Genomic DNA, 18,309 nt, shown 5'->3' on the forward strand with positions numbered 1-18,309 from the left:
TTAGTAATGGATAGCAACTACCTCCACAAAGTAAGTATTTCACAGTCCTCACAAGGTTAGTCTCACGGAACATATTTGTTCATTATGGCTGACACGAACATCAACAATTCAGAATTTGGAAAGGGACCGCCACATGGAATTGCTCGTTTTCCTTTGGAATGTCTCTACACGAGCACCATTCAGACAAAATAACTTCACCACTGCCAAAACTGTCTCCTTCCCCTTGGTGTCCCTTGGGCTGAATTTCATGCTGCCCTGTTGGCATGTTTGAAGTTCAGGGACTTGTTAAATCCAGTGGGCAGCAACCTCTGCCCCCACCACAATTATGCCAATGTTGGGGTGGCTTCAAGGCAGCCCCCGTGCCATTGGGCCAACTGAGGCTCTTATCTGTGCATTTCATGCCCATCTCTCTGCCGCTGGGATTTAACTGGAGATGGGGAGGCCCATGCCAAGTGTCCAGCCCAGCAGCTTTACCTATGCAGGCTGGTGGTGGGCAAGGGGAGGGGCCCCTCCTTAAGAAGTCCCACTTCACTGAGGATTGAGGATGACCCCCAAAAGATATTCTGCCTACTCCTGGCTGCCCTCTGCCAACGGCCTGTGAACCCCCAACCCTCCTGCCATCCTCACTGGGGTCTGCTAGCTCAACAGCCGGCGAGACCCCCATACACTTACCCAAATCGCAGTCCACTGCCGCACCACTCTGTCCCAAAGTATTGCATGACAACTCTCTGATGCGGGGACTTCCTGTTCCTGAGGGGCGGGAAATCCATCTTCGGCCTATCCAATGACTGAACTGCTGGTGTTCCAATCAGCTGGCTCCACCCTGGCATTTCAGTTGGTATGGATGTGGAGTCTAGAGTAATTCCACCCTGTGTGATATTGTCAGTCACCCATCATTGCCTCAGCTTACCGGCTGCTTAAACTTTCACCTATGCCTTTAGTTACTTCGAGACAGACTAATGCTCTCCATGTCAGCTTCCCATCTTCCACTCTCCATAAACTTCAGCTCGTCCAGAACTCAGCTGCCCATGTCCTAACTCAAATCAAATATTCCTCACCATCGCTGAGCTAGCTGACTGATATTAGCTCCCGGCTCAGCAACGTCTTATTTTGTAAATTCTCATCCTTGATCTCAAACCCCGTCCCATCCAGTTCTGGTCACCTCATTTTAGGAAGGGTGTGGAAGCTTTGGAGAAGGTGCAAAGGAGATTTACCAGGATGTTGCCTAGAATGGAGAGTAGGTCTTACGAGGAAAGGTTGAGGGTGCTAGGCCTTTTCTCATTAGAACGGAGAAGGACGAGGGGCGACTTGATAGACGTTTGTAAGATGATCAGGGGAATAGATAGAGTAGACAGTCAGAGACTTTTTCCCCGGGTGGAACAAACCATTACAAGGGGACATAAATTTAAGGTGAATGGTGGAAGATATAGGGGGGATGTCAGAGGTAGGTTCTTTACCCAGAGAGTAGTGGGGGCATGGAATGCACTGCCTGTGGAAGTAGTTGAGTCAGAAACATTAGGGACCTTCAAGCGGCTATTGGATAGGTACATGGATTATGGTAGAATAGTGGAGTGTAGATTAATTTGTTCTTAAGGGCAGCACGATAGCATTGTGGATAGCACAATTGTTTCACAGCTCCAGGGTCCCAGGTTCGATTCCGGCTTGGGTCACTGTCTGTGCGGAGTCTGCACATCCTCCCCGTGTGTGCGTGGGTTTCCTCTGGGTGCTCCAGTTTCCTCCCACAGTCCAAAGATGTGCAGGTTAGGTGGATTGGCCATGATAAATTGCCCTTAGTGTCCAAAATTGCCCTTAGTGTTGGGTGGGGTTACTGGGTTATGGGGATAGGGTGGAGGTGTTGACCTCGGGTAGGGTACTCTTTCCAGGAGCCGGTACAGACTCGATGGGTCGAGTGGCCTCCTTCTGCACTGTAAATTCTATGATAATCTATGATTAATCTAGGACAAAGGTTCGGCACAACATCGTGGGCCGAAGGGCCTGTTCTGCGCTGTATTTTTCTATGTTCTATGTTCTATCCTATCTCTTAAGTCTCCTGGTATGGGCCAGGATTTAGAGAACCCCAAAGTGTGTCATGGAGTTCACCTGACCAACAACTTTTAATAGATTGTGGTATGGGGAGCACACGGGCCACTCTACAGGTGTGGTACAGCAGAAATGGAAAAGTATTTTTTAAAAGCAAAACAATGTTCATTCTATGAACTCAAGTTAACCTTTTTAAAACATACAGTGAACATCTTAGCAACCATTAATTCAAATACAACCCCCAAAGGCTACAACACTAAGTAATCCTTTAAGCTTTCCTTTTAATATCCATACAACTTAAAACACCTTTTACCAGAAGCACATTAGGTTAAAGTCACTACTGTTATTAGTTTTAAATCACCAGGATCGATTTATAGTTTTTAGATTAGAGAGAGAGATTCATACACTTTCTGGCTGTGACTGCAGCTATCCAACTCTGAAAATGAAACTAAAACACACCCTGCAGCCTGTTCAAAAATGAAAGTAAAAAGCTGACAGACAGCCCAGCTCCACCCATTCTCTGACATCACTGCAGTAGTAAACACCCATTTCTTAAAGGTACTCTCACAACTGATATTTATATACACACCCATTTATAAATTCCCATTTCTTAAAGGTACTCTCACATGACACCTCCCCCCCAAGACAAAAAAAATAAACCATCAACTTCAAGATGGTTTCATTTTTCACGTTTTCACTATCCCTTAAGAAATGCACACAGTAAATATACTTTTTTCGTTTCAAAAAACAACACACGCAAACAGGTATAATAATATAGTCCATTTTTTTTTCGATTTTCTTCCTCCAACTGAAATTGCTTCCGTTCATCGCATTCGTGACAAAGCATCGGCTATCACGTTTTCTCGTCCTGCCACAAGTACTATTTTAAAATGAAATGGCTGCAACAATAAACTCCAGCGAAACAGCTGTGCATTGTTATTCCAGAATCGCTCCAAAAACGTCAACGGATTCTGATCAGTATATATAACGGTGTCAGACGGATTGCTGGTCACATAAATGTGAAATGTCTGGTGAGAATTCAATTTCTTTGACAAATAACCAATAGGCCGCTCTAGCCCTTTGTCGTCATCTTGTAGCAGCACCGCACCTGCGCCCACATCACTCGCACCAACACCACTTTGAATGGTTTGGTATAATTTGGGATGGCTAACACAGGAGCAGTGGTTAACACAGCCTTCAGGCCGTCATATGCCTGTTGACACTCCGCTGTCCACTGGAATTTGTTATGCTTCTTAAGCAAATCCGTCCATGGAGCGACCACACTGCTACAATTCGGTACAAATTTCCGGTAAAAGTTCACTCATACTAAGAAATCGCATTATTTCCCGTCGTGTTAAGGGTATTGGAAACTCCCCAATAAATTTTGTTTTCACATGGGACCATTCAACCCAGTCCAATTGTATGGCCAAGGAAAGTGACTTGGGCCTTTCCAAATTCACTTATGGCTTGGTTTACCACCAAACCCGCCGCCTGAAGTCGATCAAATAACTCAATCAGATGTTTGAAATGTTCTGTCCACGTTTGGCTGAAAATGACCAGATTGTCGATGTATCGAGATACAAACATTCTGGAGATGTGTTTTTGTTAATGTATATAGTTAACAAAAGATATTTTATTGAACTTTAGGGTTTTAAAAACAAATCAGCACAATAATCTTTCTTTACATTTGCATGTGGAATGTTGGATATCTCCTGGAGTTTTACTTGATTGCCTTAAGAGATCATGTTGTACTGATGGGAAACTTTCATTAAATCAGAAGATACTTGGTAACTCTAAGATTTAAATGTACCACAAATGATTCTACAGCTGCAGTCAATTCAAATAACCAAACTAACCTGAGAAAGGAGCTTTAATCAGTGAATAGACCTCAATACGAACATTCCTGAAAAAAGTTTGGGAAGGAAGTTGTGCAGAAACTTCAAGTATGGGTGGCACGGTGGTGCAGTGGTTAGCACTGCTGTCTCATGGTGCCGAGGACCCGGGTTTGATCCCAGTTACTGACCGGGTGGAGTTTGCACATACTCCCATGTCTGCGTGGGTCTCACCCCCACAACCCATAAGATGTGTCGTGTAGGTGGATTGGCCGCGCTAAATTGGATTGGATTGGATTGGATTTGTTTATTGTCACGTGTACCGAGGTACAGTGAAAAGTATTATTCTGCGAGCAGCTCAACAGATCATTAAGTACATGGGAAGAAAAGGGAAGAAAAGAAAATACATAATAGGGCAACACAAGGTATACAATGTAACTACATAAGCACCGGCATTGGATGAAGCATACAGGAGTGTAGTGTTAATGAGGTCAGTCCATAAGAGGGACATTTAGAAGTCTGGTAGCAGCGGAGAAGAAGCTGTTTTTGAGTCTGTTCGTGCGTGTTCTCAGACGTCTGTATCTCCTGCCAGATGGAAGAAGTTGGAAGAGTGAGTAAGCCGGGTGGGAGGGGTCTTTGATTATGCTGCCCACTTTCCCTAGGCAGCGGGAGGTGTTGATGGAGTCAATGGATGGGAGGCAGGTTCTTGTGATGGACTGGGCGGTGTTCACGACTCTCTGAAGTTTATTGTGGTCCTGGGCCAAGCAGTTGCCATACCAGGCTGTGATGCAGCCAGATAGGATGCTTTCTATGGTGCATCTGTAAAAGTTGGTAAGAATTAATGTGGACATGCTGAATTTCCTTAGTTTCCTGAGGAAGTATAGGCGCTGTTGTGCTTTAGATAGATAGAACAGTACAGCACAGAACAGGCCCTTCGGCCCTCGATGTGCCGAGCAACGATCACCCTACTTAAACCCACGTAACCCGTATACCCGTAACCCAACAATCCCCCCATTAACCTTACACTACGGGCAATTTAGCATGGCCAATCCACCTAACCCGCACATCTTTGGACTGTGGGAGGAAACCGGAGCACCCGGAGGAAACCCACGCACACACGGGGAGGACGTGCAGACTCCACACAGACAGTGACCCAGCCGGGAATCGAACCTGGGACCCTGGAGCTGTGAAGCATTGATGCTAACCACCATGCTACCGTGAGGCTTTCTTGGTTGTAGCGTCGACGTGGGTGGACCAGGACAGATTTTTGGAGATGTGCCCCCCTAGGAATTTGAAACTGCTAACTATCTCCACCTCGGCCCCGTTGATGCTGACAGGGGTGTGTACAGTATTTTGCTTCCTGAAGTCAATGACCAGCTCTTTAGTTTAGCTGGTATTGAGGGAGAGATTGTTGCCGCTGCACCACTCCACTAGGTTCTCTATCTCCCTCCTGTATTCTGACCCGTCAGAAAATTCCCGCTTAATTGGAAAAAATAAGGTACTCTAAAAAGTTTTTAAAAAATAAATACTTCGAGTGGAATATTCTAAATCAGTTATCCTATTCAATCATCTATTTTTTTTAAAGTGACTTGAGCTTCCGTTAATCGCACAGCAAAGGCATGGAAAGTGGAATTGCTAATGATCATGTTGAGCAACCCAAAATTTAAATAACTGGGAAAGCAGCAACATGTGTTTCCGAAATTTCTCTAAGATTCTTTGAGGTTGATGGCGGTGGGGTGGGGGCGTGCTTTAAGTTGGATATTTCTATTGGTTCAGTTGATTACTGACCATTCCCATAAACATGCCTCACATTACGAACAAATGGGTGCATCCTTACCTGACCATTATGTAGAAAAATGTAGAAAGACTGAGAGGGAAAGCTGAGAATGCTAATCATTATGCTCTAATTTCTCTATGGCGTAACCCCTCCCTACAACACGGCATGATCTCTGCACCCCTCCAATTCTTGCCATTTTGCATTCCCAATGTTAATTGCTCCATCATTGGTAGCAATGTTTTCAGCTGCCAAGGACTGTGACCTTTCACCTCCGTCTTAAACCCCTTTTAAAGTTTATCCCAAACATGTGTTGCCTCAATGCAAAACTCCCACCGACCCCCCGGCCACGTCATCTGCCTTTTCTTCTTAAGGTTGCTCCAACTTGTTGCAATCTCTCACAGCTACAGTTCCTCTCTTCAGTTCTGATGAAGAGACAAAGGGAATTGAAACGTTAACTCTGCTTTCACTCCCGACAGATATCGCTAGGCTGCTGAGTTTTTTCCGCATTCGCTGTTCTTGTGGCCAAAGATCTGGAATTCCCTCCCGAAGCCTCTCCCAAAACACTCCTTAAGACCTACCTGGTCTATCCAAATATTCCATTTTGTGGCTCATTGCTAGCTGTTGTCTGAAATTGCTCCTGTTAAGCTCTTTGGAGCATTTCGCTATGTCAATGGTGCTATATGGATGCAAGTTGTTGTTATCGTTGCGCCCTGATTTACAAGAGTGTATTACTGCTTTGTGTTCTCACTGTCTCTGGTAAGGGGAAGAATATAGACTCATCCAAACCATATCACAGACTATAAACCAACAGACAAACCTATTGAATATTAAACAGATAAATGCAAAATGCTTAACATTAATAGAGCGTTTACGGTAATTAAAATCATTACTATTCTCAAAATGTCAAAATACTTATCCTGATCTAATCCTTGACGTAAAATTGACTGTGGAAACATTTTGTTAAGTAGCTCTATATTACCAAGGACCTCACTGATTAGTTCTAGACCCCTTGTTGCTTCAGAATGATTAATGTGCTAAGGCACAGGCAGCTAAGTAGAAACTTGCAACCTGTTTCACTTGGCTACGGATCCACAGGTCTATAAAGAATCATAGCCCTATCCCATCCTTGACCTGACCCAAATCGTCAATACAGCTGTCAATTAAGCTAATTACTCTAAAAAGGCTTCCAGGATGTCAATCTTCCAAGGGGGTGGCATCAATGAGATGTTTTTTGAACTATTTGATGAGTTTCTAAAAACTTAAAAGATCAGTTCCCCATCCAAGGACAATGGCAGCTCAATCCTACACTTTAAGGCACAAGCAAAATACTGCAGATGCTGAAAACCTGAAACAAAAGCAGGAAATGCTGGAAATCTCCATGAGGTCGGGCAGCATCCGTGGAGAACGAAACAAAGGGTGGGATTTTCCAATCATCACGGGCGGAATGGGAAAATTTGGAAAGTGGCCAGATTGCTGCTCTCCAAATATTCCTGTCCCAAGACGATAATCGCCATTGATGGTACTTGAAAATTCCCAGCCAGAGTTAATGGTCAGAATGTTCCGGCTGTTCACACCGGCGGAATCTTCTGGTCCCGCCAATGGCGCACCCCCTGCCACGGGTTTCCTGGAGTTGAGAGGTGTATTCAACGTGAAACCCCATTGACAGCGGCGGAACCAGAAAGTCCCGCCATCAGCCAATGGGGGGGGGGGGCTCTGCCGCCGTGAAACACACATGGAAAATCCCGCCAATTGTTTCGGGTCAATGAGCTGCCATCAGAACTGTAAAGAAACCAGACATGTAATAGGTTGTATGTAAGCACAAAGGAGGTGAAAGGGCGGTGATGGGGGTGAAGAAAAGGAAGTGTCTTCTGATTGTTCTTGTCTAATTTACTATACTTTGTTTCCAGCTACATTAGTCTGGCAGGGGTTTTGGGGGTTATTAGGGAGGCACAACAGAAATTCATCCCAAGGAGGAGGAACCATGCTAAGGGGAGGACAAGGCAACCATGGCTGACGAGGGATAAAGGTTAAGGAAAAAGACTACAAAGTGGCGATGATTTGTGGGAAACCAGAGGATTGGGAAGCCTTTAGAAGCGAGCAGGAGGGCAGCGCGGTGGCGCAGTGATAGCACTGCAGTCTCACGGCGCTGAGGTCCCAGGTTCGATTCTGGCTCTGGGTCACTGTCCGTGTAGAGTTTGTACATTCTCCCCGTGTTTGCGTGGGTCTCTCCCCCACAACCCAAAGATGTGCAAGATAGGTCGATTGGCCACACTAAATTGCCCCTTGATTGGAAAAAATGAATTGGGTACTCTGAATTTATTATTTTTTTTAAAAAAAATAAATAAAAGCGAGCAGAGGACAACAAGAAAGGCAATAAGGGAGGAGAAGATGAAGTACGCGTGCAAGCTAGCTAGTAATATAAAGGAAAATAGGAAGAGATTTTTTCAATATATAAAAGGTAAGAGAGAAGCAAAAATAGACATTGGACCACTAGAAAATGTGGCTGGAGAAGTAATAATAGGAAACAAAGAAATGGCAGACAAATTGAATAGTTACTTTGCATCAGTCTTCACGGTGGAAGACACCAGTGGGATGCCAGAGCTCCAGGAGAACCAAGGGGCAGAGGTGAATGCAGTGACCATTACTAAGGAGAGGTTTCTGGGGAAACTGAAAGGTCTGAAGGTGGATAAGTCGCCTGGACCGGATGGACAACACCCCAAGGTCCTAAAAGAGGTAGCCGAGGAAATTGTGGAGGCATTAGTGATGATCTTTCAGGAATCACTGGAGACAGGAAGGGTCCATAGGACTGGAAGGTGGCTAATGTAACACCACAGTTAAAGGAGGGAGGCAGAAGACGGGAAATTATAGGCTGGTTAGCCTGACTTTGGTCATTGGTAAGATTTTAGAGTCTGTTATTAACGATGAGATCGCGAAGCACTTGGAAGTGCATGGTAAAATAGGACTGAGTCAGCACGGCTTTGTCAAAGGGAGGTCATGTCTGACAAATCTGTTAGAGTTCTTTGAGGAGGTAACAAGCAAGTTAGACAAAGGAGAATCAGTGGACATGATTTATTTATTTGACAAGGTGCCGCAGAGGAGACTGTTAAATAAGTTAAAAGCCCATGGTGTTAAGGGTGAGATCCTGGCATGGATAGCGGATTGGCTGACTGGCAGAAGGCAAAGAGTGGGGATAAAGGAGTCTTTTTCAGGATGGCAGCCGGTGACTAGTGGTGTGCCTCAGGGGTCTGTGCTGGGACCACGACTTTTTACAATATACATTAATGATCTGGAAGACGGTACTGAAGGCACTGTTGCTAAGTTTGCAGATGACACAAAGATCTGTAGAGGGACAGGAAGTATTGAGCAAGCAAGGGGGCTGCAGAAGGACTTGGACAAGCTAGGAGAGTGGGCAATGAAGTGGCAAATGAAATACAATGTGGAAAAGTGTGAGGCTATGCACTTTGGAAAGAGGAATCCAGGCATAGACTATTTTCTAAATGGGGAAATGCATCGGAAAGCAGAAGTACAAAGGGACTTGGGAGTCCTTGTTCACGATTCTCTTAACGTTAATGTGCAGGTTCAGTCGGCAGTTAAGAAGGCAAATGCAATATTAGCATTCATGTCAAGAGGGCTAGAATACACTACCAGGGATGTACTTCTGAGGCTGTATTAAGCTCTGGTCTGACCCCATTTGGAGTATTGTGAGCAGTTTTGGGCCCCATATCTAAGGAAGGGTGTGCTGGCCTTGGAAAGAGTCCGGAGGAGGTTCGCAAGAATGATCCCTGGAATGAAGAACTTCTCGTATGAGGAACGTTTGAGGACTCTGGGTCTGTACTCGTTGGAGTTTAGAAAGGATGAGAGTGGATCTTATTGAAACGTACAAGATACAGCGAGGCCTGGTTAGAGTGGATGTGGAAAGGATGTTTACACTTGCAGGAAAAACTAGAACCAGAGGATACCATCTCAGATTAAAGGGACAATCCTTTAAAACAGCGATGAGGAGGAATTTCTTCAGCCAGAGGGTGGTGAATCTGTGGAACTCTTTGCTGCAGAAGGCTGTGGAGGCCAATTCACTGAGTGTCTTTAAGACAGTGATAGATAGGTTCTTGATTAATAAGGGGATCGGGGGTTATGGGGAGAAGGCAGGAGAATGGGGATGAGAAAATATCAGCCATGGTTGAATGGCGGAGCAGACTCGATGGGCCAAGTGGCCTAATTCTGCTCCTATATCTGATGGTCTTATGTATGTTCACTGGCTCTGCAAAACCATTATCAGCAACCAATTATTAACCCTGCCCTGGACCAGTAAGAAAGAAACAACAGTACATTTTATATGTCACTTCCAGTGTTGTAAACCATCTGTCATACTGAAGTGTTAACAGACAGAATTGGACTATATAAGGAGATATTAGAACAGGTGACCAAAGATTGATGAAAGAGGTAGATATTAAGGAATGATTTAAAGGAAGAGCACAGTAAGAAGTCTTACAACACCAGGTTAAAGTCCAACTGGTTTATTTCAAACACTAGCCTTCAGAGCACTGGAGGAAGGAGCAGTGCTCCGAAAGCTAGTGTTTGAAACAAACATGTTGGACTTTAACCCGGTGTTGTAAGACTTCTTACTGTGCCCACCCCAGTACAACGCTGGCATCTCCACATTAAAGGAAGAGGGTGAAGGAGTGTTGGTGCAAAACTTAGAGAGGGGCTATCAGAGATTAAAGGGGGAAAGACTTGAATTTCTACAGCACCTTTCACAACTTTAGAATGTCTCTCAAAGCTTTCCAGCCAATTATTTTATGAAGTGTGAACGGTGTTGTAATGTAGGCAAGTCACTCTTGTGTATCACTATAACCTCCTCTGAGAATTCTGTGCCTCTCCAATTCTGGCATCCCAACTTTCATCCAGTCCACCACTGGTGATTGTGCCTTCAGCTGCCTGGGCCAGAAGGCCTGAATTACCCTCCTTACACCTCTTTGCCTCTCTGCACAACTTTCCTCCATCAATACACTCCTTAAAACCTCTTTGACCAAGATTTTGGTCATCTGACATAATGACCCCTCATGCGGTGCAGTGTCACATTTGTTTTATAGATGCCAAACCAATAGCAGCTGTTGTTCAAAGCTTAGATCCCAATCTGCCAAGATGGCGTTGATGAAAGTCGATAAATAATTCAGAACAGGGCAAACTTCCTTAATTCTTGTTGCAAAATAAAAATGAAAGAAGTGAATTTTTACATGGAGAGTCATTTGCAGCATTATAAAATACCATGCAGCCTAAGATTACCAGTTCACTGCACGATAACGCGATAACTCACCCGCTCTTCCTCTTCTCTCAGATCAGGCATAGTGCTGATGCAGAGACTTACTGTCGTGATCGTCACAAATATAACGGAAAGGCAAGCAAAGAGCTTTCCTGGGATCCCTGAATCGGGATTCTCCACCATGTCCCTGAGGTTCTTCATGCAGTGACCCAGGCGAGTCGTGTCATCAAAGGCACCCTGTGATTCTTCAGTAAGTAGCACTTCATAATCCCTCTTGAGTTCTTCCAGTTCCTCTACTTTCTGGTTCAGCTTACGGCGACAACACCACTCGAGGTTTTCATCCTCAATGCCCCAGTAAATCAGCTCCTCCTGGAAGGAGAGCGCGCACATCTCTCTGAGGAGCCTTAGTTTCCCAGCCGTCAGGAAAGTCATGATAGTTCTGAAGGCACACGGATTGCGATCGAAGAAAAATTCATTGCGGGTCACATCGTAATCATCGCAGATGTCCATGATTTCATCATAGCCGCGACATGATTTCAGCTTGCCAAGGCGTGTTAATGGGATCTGGTCGAGTGTAGTCCATGAAATCCTATACTTAATGCCTCCAACATTAATGATTGCGAACCGAAGACTCTCGTTGAGTTGGGTGACGCAGCGGACGTCCTCGTCTGGTTGAAGCTGTTTGAGCTTATGGTAATAAATTCCCTTCTTGGTGCAGGTCTCTACACTTCCCAGGTTGCACGGGAATCTCTTGAGCTCCCGCTCAGATCTGCCATCAGCCAACAGAGCCATCGTCATTTCAAATACCGCTCTGCAGAACTACTCAGTCATTCCAGCTCGTGGAAAACGATCCACCGAAATAAAGTTGTTGCATCTGTAATGAGAAAAGATTGATCATAAAGCTAAATATCTAATCATGTCACACCTAATAACTAATTAGTCAGAAACAATTATAGTGGTGCTGTATTACACTTCAATCAGGAAGTACGAGTTGCTATGGCAATATGCATGTTGCAATCTGGAGTTAAGGATAGTAATGATAGGGGCTCCAACATTCTTTCTCATCACAAGGCTACCCAGGCATCTCTTCCACTCTGATCAACTGCCATGGGGGAATACTGGAAGGATTTCCAGGTTGGTGATCAATCTGATAGCTGCATTATGAACACACCTTCCTTGGCCATTCTGGTAGTGGGTCTCGAACTCAAAGCTTCTGGCTCAGAGGCTTGGATGCTACCCACTGCACGACAAGACTTACTTAGGACAAAAATGCATTTGAGATAAAAGGTGGGGGAGTGCTGTATCTGTCACACAGGACACTGGGGATGTATTATAACGCAAAATACTGCGAAAGCTGGAAATCTAAAGAATAACACAGAAATGCTGGAAAGAGTCAGCAGGTCTGGCAGCATCTGTGGAGAGAGCAACAGAGTTAACATTCCACATCCGTATGATTCTTCTTCAGAGTACATGGGGGCACAGTGGTTAACACAGCTACCGCACAGCGCCAGGGACCCATGTTCGATTCCGGCCTTGGGTGACTGTCTGAGTGAAGTTTGCACGTTCTCCCCATGTCTGCGTGGGTTTCCTCCGGGTGCTCCGGTTTCCTCCCACAGTCCAAAGATTTGCAGGCTAGGTGGATTGGCCATGATAAATTTCCCATTAGTGTCCAAAAATGTGTAGGTTAGGTGGGGTTGTGGGGATAGGGTGGGGGAGCGGGCAGAGGTATGGTGATCGTTCAGAGGGTTGGCACAGACTAGATGGGCCGAATGGCCTCCTTCTGCACTGTAGGGATTCTATGTTTCAAAGTTACACTTGCAATTAGGGGCAAAAGAAAATTAAGGTCAAACATTGTGGGCGCGATTCTCCGCTCCCCGCGACGCGTGGGAGAATCGCGGGAGGGCCCCCCGACAAATTTCACGCCCCCCTTGCGCCCCCCGCGATTCTCCCCTCCCCCCTCCCCCCACTTAGAAGAATCGTCGCTCGCAGTTTTTCACGGCAAACGGCGATTCTCCGACCCGGATGCGCGAGCGGCCTGCCGTTCGCGACCGTTTCACAACGGCGGCAACCACACCTGGTCGCTGCCGTCGTGAAACGGATGTGGAGATGCCCGTTTGGGGCTTGTAGGGGTCTGGTGGGGAATGAGCACCACGACTGTGCTCGGGAGGGGAGAGGCCCGTGATCGGTGCCCACCGATCGTTGGGCCGGCGTCTCAATCGGACGCACTATTTCCCCTCCGCCGCCCCGCAGGATCAAGCAGCCACGTCTTGCGGGGCGGCTGAGGGGAAAGACGGCCACCGCGCATGCGCGGGTTCGAGCTGTCAGCCGTCGTGACGTCAGCCGCGCATGTGCGGGTTGGAGCCGGCCAACCTGCGCATGCACAGCTGACGCCATTAGGCGCGCCGGCCGCGTCATTCTCGGCGCGACACCCCCGCGGCCGAGAGTTACGGAGCGCCGCTCCTAGCCCCACCGGGAGGGGAGAATAGGGGGCGAGGAGCGGCCTCCGAGGCCGTCATGAAACTCGGCCGAGTTCACGACGGCCCTCCCGATTTTTCCCGGGAGCGGAGAATTCCGCCCTGTATGTTTTCAAGAAGCAGTTAGATTTAGCAATTGGGGCGAAGGGGATCAAAGGATATGGGGGGGAAGGTGGAATTAGGCTATTGAGTTGGATGATCAGCCTTGATCATAATGAGTGGCGGAGTTGGTTTGAAGGGCTGAATGGCCTTCTCCTGCTCTTATTTTCTATATTTCTAATGTATTGTCTTTCGTAATCCTTTTTTCTTCTGCTTTTGTTTTTTCTAAAATATTTTTTCTGCCTTTTCAAAACCTATTTGATGATATGTGAAGAATATGTTCATGGACAATGAATGGAAACAATAGTTGCTTATGGAGGTATAACTACACCTGCATCCTTCATGAAAGTTCTTTGCACAGGGCAGCACGGTGGTGCAGTGGGTTAGCCTAATGCCTCACGGTGCCAAGGTCCCAGGTTCGATCCCGGCTCTGGGTCACTGTCTGTGTGGCGTTTGCACATTCTCCCCGTGTCTGCGTGGGTTTCGCCCCCACAACCCAAAGATATGCAGGGTAGGTGGATTGGCCATGCTAAATTGCCCCTTAATTGGAAAAATGAATTGGGTACTCTAAATTTAAAAAAAGACAAAAAAAATTCGTTGCTTCATGTACTTTGGTAGGAAATTTGGAAAAATCATCTACACCTTATAAAGTACGGAATCAAATGAGGTTGAAAAGCAAAAAAGATCTAGGAATTTTTAAAAAATCATTTGGATTGGATTGGATGTGTTTATTGTCACGTGTACCGAGGTACAGTGGAAACTATTTTCTGCGAACAGCTCAACAGATCATTAAGTGCATGAAAATAAAAGAAAATAAAAAGAAAATACACAATAGTATTGTTCTGCGTACAGTTTCGGCAGATCAGCAAGACAATTAAAAATGCTATCATGTCACAGTAATTTAGTTCTTGGATTATCGAATTCAAAAGTAGTGGAGTTGTGCAGTGGACAGCGGTCAGGCCACATACAGGGCTACGGTGCAACATTCTGTACTATAAAGAGAGCATAAAGCATGGGAGAAGGTTCAAAACAGATTTACAATGGAAGGCACCAGAGCTGGAAGTTTAAAGCTATTGGGAAATACTGAACGGGTTGGGGCCTTATATTTTAAGAAAGGAACACTTTGAGGAGATCTGATTATAATTATGAAAGGATCAGACAGGGTAGGTATGGAGAGAAGGTGGAAGAATCCAAAACTTAAGGCCATAAATCCAAGATAATTACTAATGAATTCAACAGAGATAATGATGAATTTCTCTCTTTAGAGAATGGTTAAACCGTGGAACTTGTTACCACAGGGAGTATTGAAAGCAAATAGTTTAGATGTTTTTCAGAGGGCACAAACAAATGCACGAGAGAGAAAAGAATAGAACGGTACGCTGTAAAACCGAAATGAGGGAGAGAGAATGTGGAGGACCACAAAGGCAAATAAGTTTGCCTCCCTCGGAGGGGGCCACAGGATAAGGTGTTGTCAAAAGCGTGAGTTGGGGAGGGGAGGGTCTCGGAGATATATAAGGAATTGGTGGAGTGGGCAGGGGTCCCAATCGGGGAGGTGAAGAGGAAGTGGGGGAAAGAGTTGGGAGGGGAGTTGGAAGTCGGACTGTGGGAAAAGGCCTTGAGGAGGGTTCATTCATCCTCGTCGTGTGCCAGGCTTAGCCTGATCCAGTTCAAGGTGGTTCATCGGGCCCACGTGATGGTAGCCCGGATGAGCAGGTTTTTTGAGGACAGGTGCGGACGCTGCGGGGGAAGCCCGGCGAATCATGTGCATGTGTTCTGGGCGTATCCGAAGTTGAGGGGATTCTGCAGGGATTTGCGGACTTCATGTCAGAGGTCCTGGAAGGGAGGGTGACTCTGAGTCCAGAAATGGCAATATTTGTGGCACCTGAAGATCGGGGCCGGGGGGGGGGGGGGGGGGGGGGGGGGGGGGGGGGGGGGGGGGGGGGGGGGGGAGGCCGATGTCCAGGCCTTCTTCTCCCTGGCGGCCCGTAGTTGGATTTTGCTGGGATGGTGGGACTCGGAGCCTCCAAAGTCAGGTGTGTGGGTTAGCGACATGGCAGGGTTACTCGGTCTGGTAAAGATTAAGCTCGCCTCGAGAGCTTCAACCCAGGGGTTCACCTGGAGGTGGCAGCCGGTCATCGACATCTCCAAGGAAAATTGAACGTCAGCAGTAAGGGGAGGACCGGGAACTTAATATACGGGTAATCAGGAGATAGGGTGGAGGGGGTAGTAGGATATGTTATTTTAATGTTGTTGCGTGTTGGCCCGCTCGGTCGTTTAAGAAATGTTAAATTGTTCAAACTGTAAAAATGACAAATGCTTCAATAAAATATTTTCTAAAAAAAAAACACAAGGCAAATAAGTGGTGAGCCAAATGGCCTATTTCTCTGCACTATATTCTAATCAATGAAGTTTTTGATAAGTTGACCAAGTCTCCTGTCAAGCATGTTGTGCCATTTTATTTTGAAATGTTGCACTCTACATTGAAAGCCTGGGGTTATCACTTAGTATCAGGCATTTACACTAGCTACAAGATCAAGAGTTACTTTTATTTAAAAGTAATTACAAAGGTTAAAAATGAAGTTGTTCATGATTCAAATACTTAGAAAAGAAATGATTCCGCAAGGCTCAAGACAACACCTTAATGAGTATATTTGTTACACCGTCCAATATTCTGTGAGACTTTTGGAGGAAGCAGTCTTTCATAGATGTCTCAAAGTGTTGTTTATGTGTGGGTGGAGTGACATTCTCAAATTTCAATACATGAAACAAAGCTAAAAGCTCAACACTCAATGTGAACAATGAACTAAAGTTGTAAAAACCTTTAAATATATCAATTAATTGAGTTTAAAGATTCCAGGGTGCATACTGTGTGAAGAATTACTTCAGGGTCAGCAATGCACACTTTGTCCGGGCTCATGTCCTCATTGATGATTTGAACAAATGGAACTAGATTAACATTCTGGATCATCTACAGATCAAAGAATCTACCTGTGTTTATACAGGCTCTCGACTCCATCTTGGAATAAGGAATAATGGGCGGGATTCTCTGATCCTGAGGTTAAGTGTTGATGCCGACGTAAACGCCGTCGTGTTTCTCGATGGCGTCAACATGCATTCAGGAGCAGCGATTCTGACCCTTGCAGGGGGCCAGCACGGCACTGGAACTACCCACGCCGCTCCAGCTGCCGATCCCGGCGTCAGATGGGCGCAGCGGGTCTGCACATGCGCAGTGGGACCGGCGCCAATGCGCGCATGCGCACTGGCTCCCTTCTCCGCGCCGGCCCCGGCGCAACATGGCGCACGGCTACAGGGGCCGGCACGGAGCAAAAGAGTCCCCCAGCCCGTGAGGCCGGCCCGCCGATCGGTAGGCACCAATCGCGAGCCAGGCAACAGCGGAGGCCCCCCCTGGGGTTGGACCCCCCCACCACCAAAACCAGGCCACTCCCAGATGCATCCACGCCGAGGTCCTGCTGAGTAAGAGCACACGTGGACGGCGCCGGCAGGATTCAGATATTTTTGCGCAGCCGCTCGGCCCATCACGGGCGGAGAATGACCGGTGGGGCTGCGTAGAGCGGCCCCTGACCAGCACCATGCTGGCGCCAGTGGCGCCGATTCTCCACACTCTGGAGAATCGGCGGACCGGCGTCGGGGCGGCGTCGCGCGATTCGCGCCCGCCCCGGCGATTCTCCGGCTGGGCCTGGGCTGAGAGAATCCTGCCCAATTCATTTACTCCGTGTTTCTAAAGTCATATGAAGATTATGAATTTACATCCATACAAACATACAAATTAGAAACAGGAGCAGGTCACTCAGCTCCTCGAAACCCGCTCCACCTTTCAATAATATCATGACTGATCTGATTGTAACCTCAACCCACATTCCTACTGTTCCCCGATAACTTTTCACCCCCTTGTTAATCAAGAATCTCTTGAGCTCAGCCTTAAAAATATTCAAAGTTTCTGCTTCCACTGGCTTTTGAGGGAGAGCGTTCCAGAGACTCACTACCTTCTGAGAGAAAACATTTCTCCAAATCTCTGCCTTAAATGAGCCGCTGCACCCCCCCCCCCCCCCACCCCCCGCACCCCCACAACCCCCCCCCCCCCCCCCCCCCCCCCGGACACGCAATGAAAATTCCACCCTTACAGCACCTTCTCCCAAAGTGGACAGGGCGAGATGAGAATTGTCCCAACCCCCACTTCCGGCCTCCAGGATGAAAATCCATTTCCAAGTCAGGATGGTGTGTGGCTGTGGTGGGGAGCTTCAAGGTGGTGGTGTTCCCCATGCATTTGCTGCCCTCGTCCTTCTAGAAGGTACAGGTTGTAGGTTTAAAAATTCCTGTGATAGGTGCATTGCCGTGTTGCAGCCGTGCATCTGGCAGATGTTACACACACTACAGCCACCATGTGCCATTGTGGAGGAGGGAGTAAATGTTTAAAGTGGTGGTTGAAGTGCCGATCTAGCTTTCTGCACTCCCTTGGCATGATGCTGCACTTCTTGAGTGTCACTGACTCACCCAGGCAAGTGGAGATTATTCTATCACTCCGGATTTGTGCCTTGTTGATGGTGGACAAGCTTTAGGGGGCCAGGAGGTGAGTTTCTCACTGCACAATTCCCTGCCTCTGACCTGCTCTTATAGTCAGAGTAAAAGTCAGTAAGATAGATGAAAGAGAAAAGCAATGTAGACTTTACTGTTTGACAAACCAAATGCCAGTACATTGGATCACAAAGGAATTGAAGAAAGGCTTTTTTGAAATATTATCACCTTCAGAAAAGGCATTTTTTGAGCACTGCCAACTAGAAAACCTTTCATGATGATAAAAGACTAAAA

The 18,309-nt window shown here is 46.6% G+C and overlaps 1 protein-coding gene across 2 annotated transcripts in view; it reads right to left on the reverse strand.

Moving 5' to 3' along the window:
* Positions 1-18,309, reverse strand: part of kcng2 (potassium voltage-gated channel, subfamily G, member 2) — a 75,394-nt gene that overhangs the window by 11,705 nt on the left and 45,380 nt on the right. For both annotated transcript variants that reach the window (XM_038810244.1, XM_038810245.1), the window contains exon 2: positions 10,964-11,783. In XM_038810244.1, the coding sequence (XP_038666172.1) occupies positions 10,964-11,707 (744 nt within the window). In that variant the 5' untranslated portion in view covers positions 11,708-11,783. The remainder of the gene's footprint in view (positions 1-10,963; positions 11,784-18,309) is intronic.

This window comes from Scyliorhinus canicula, chromosome 10 (genome assembly GCF_902713615.1).
Source record: "Scyliorhinus canicula chromosome 10, sScyCan1.1, whole genome shotgun sequence".
In the NCBI taxonomy this organism is placed as follows: domain Eukaryota; kingdom Metazoa; phylum Chordata; class Chondrichthyes; order Carcharhiniformes; family Scyliorhinidae; genus Scyliorhinus; species Scyliorhinus canicula.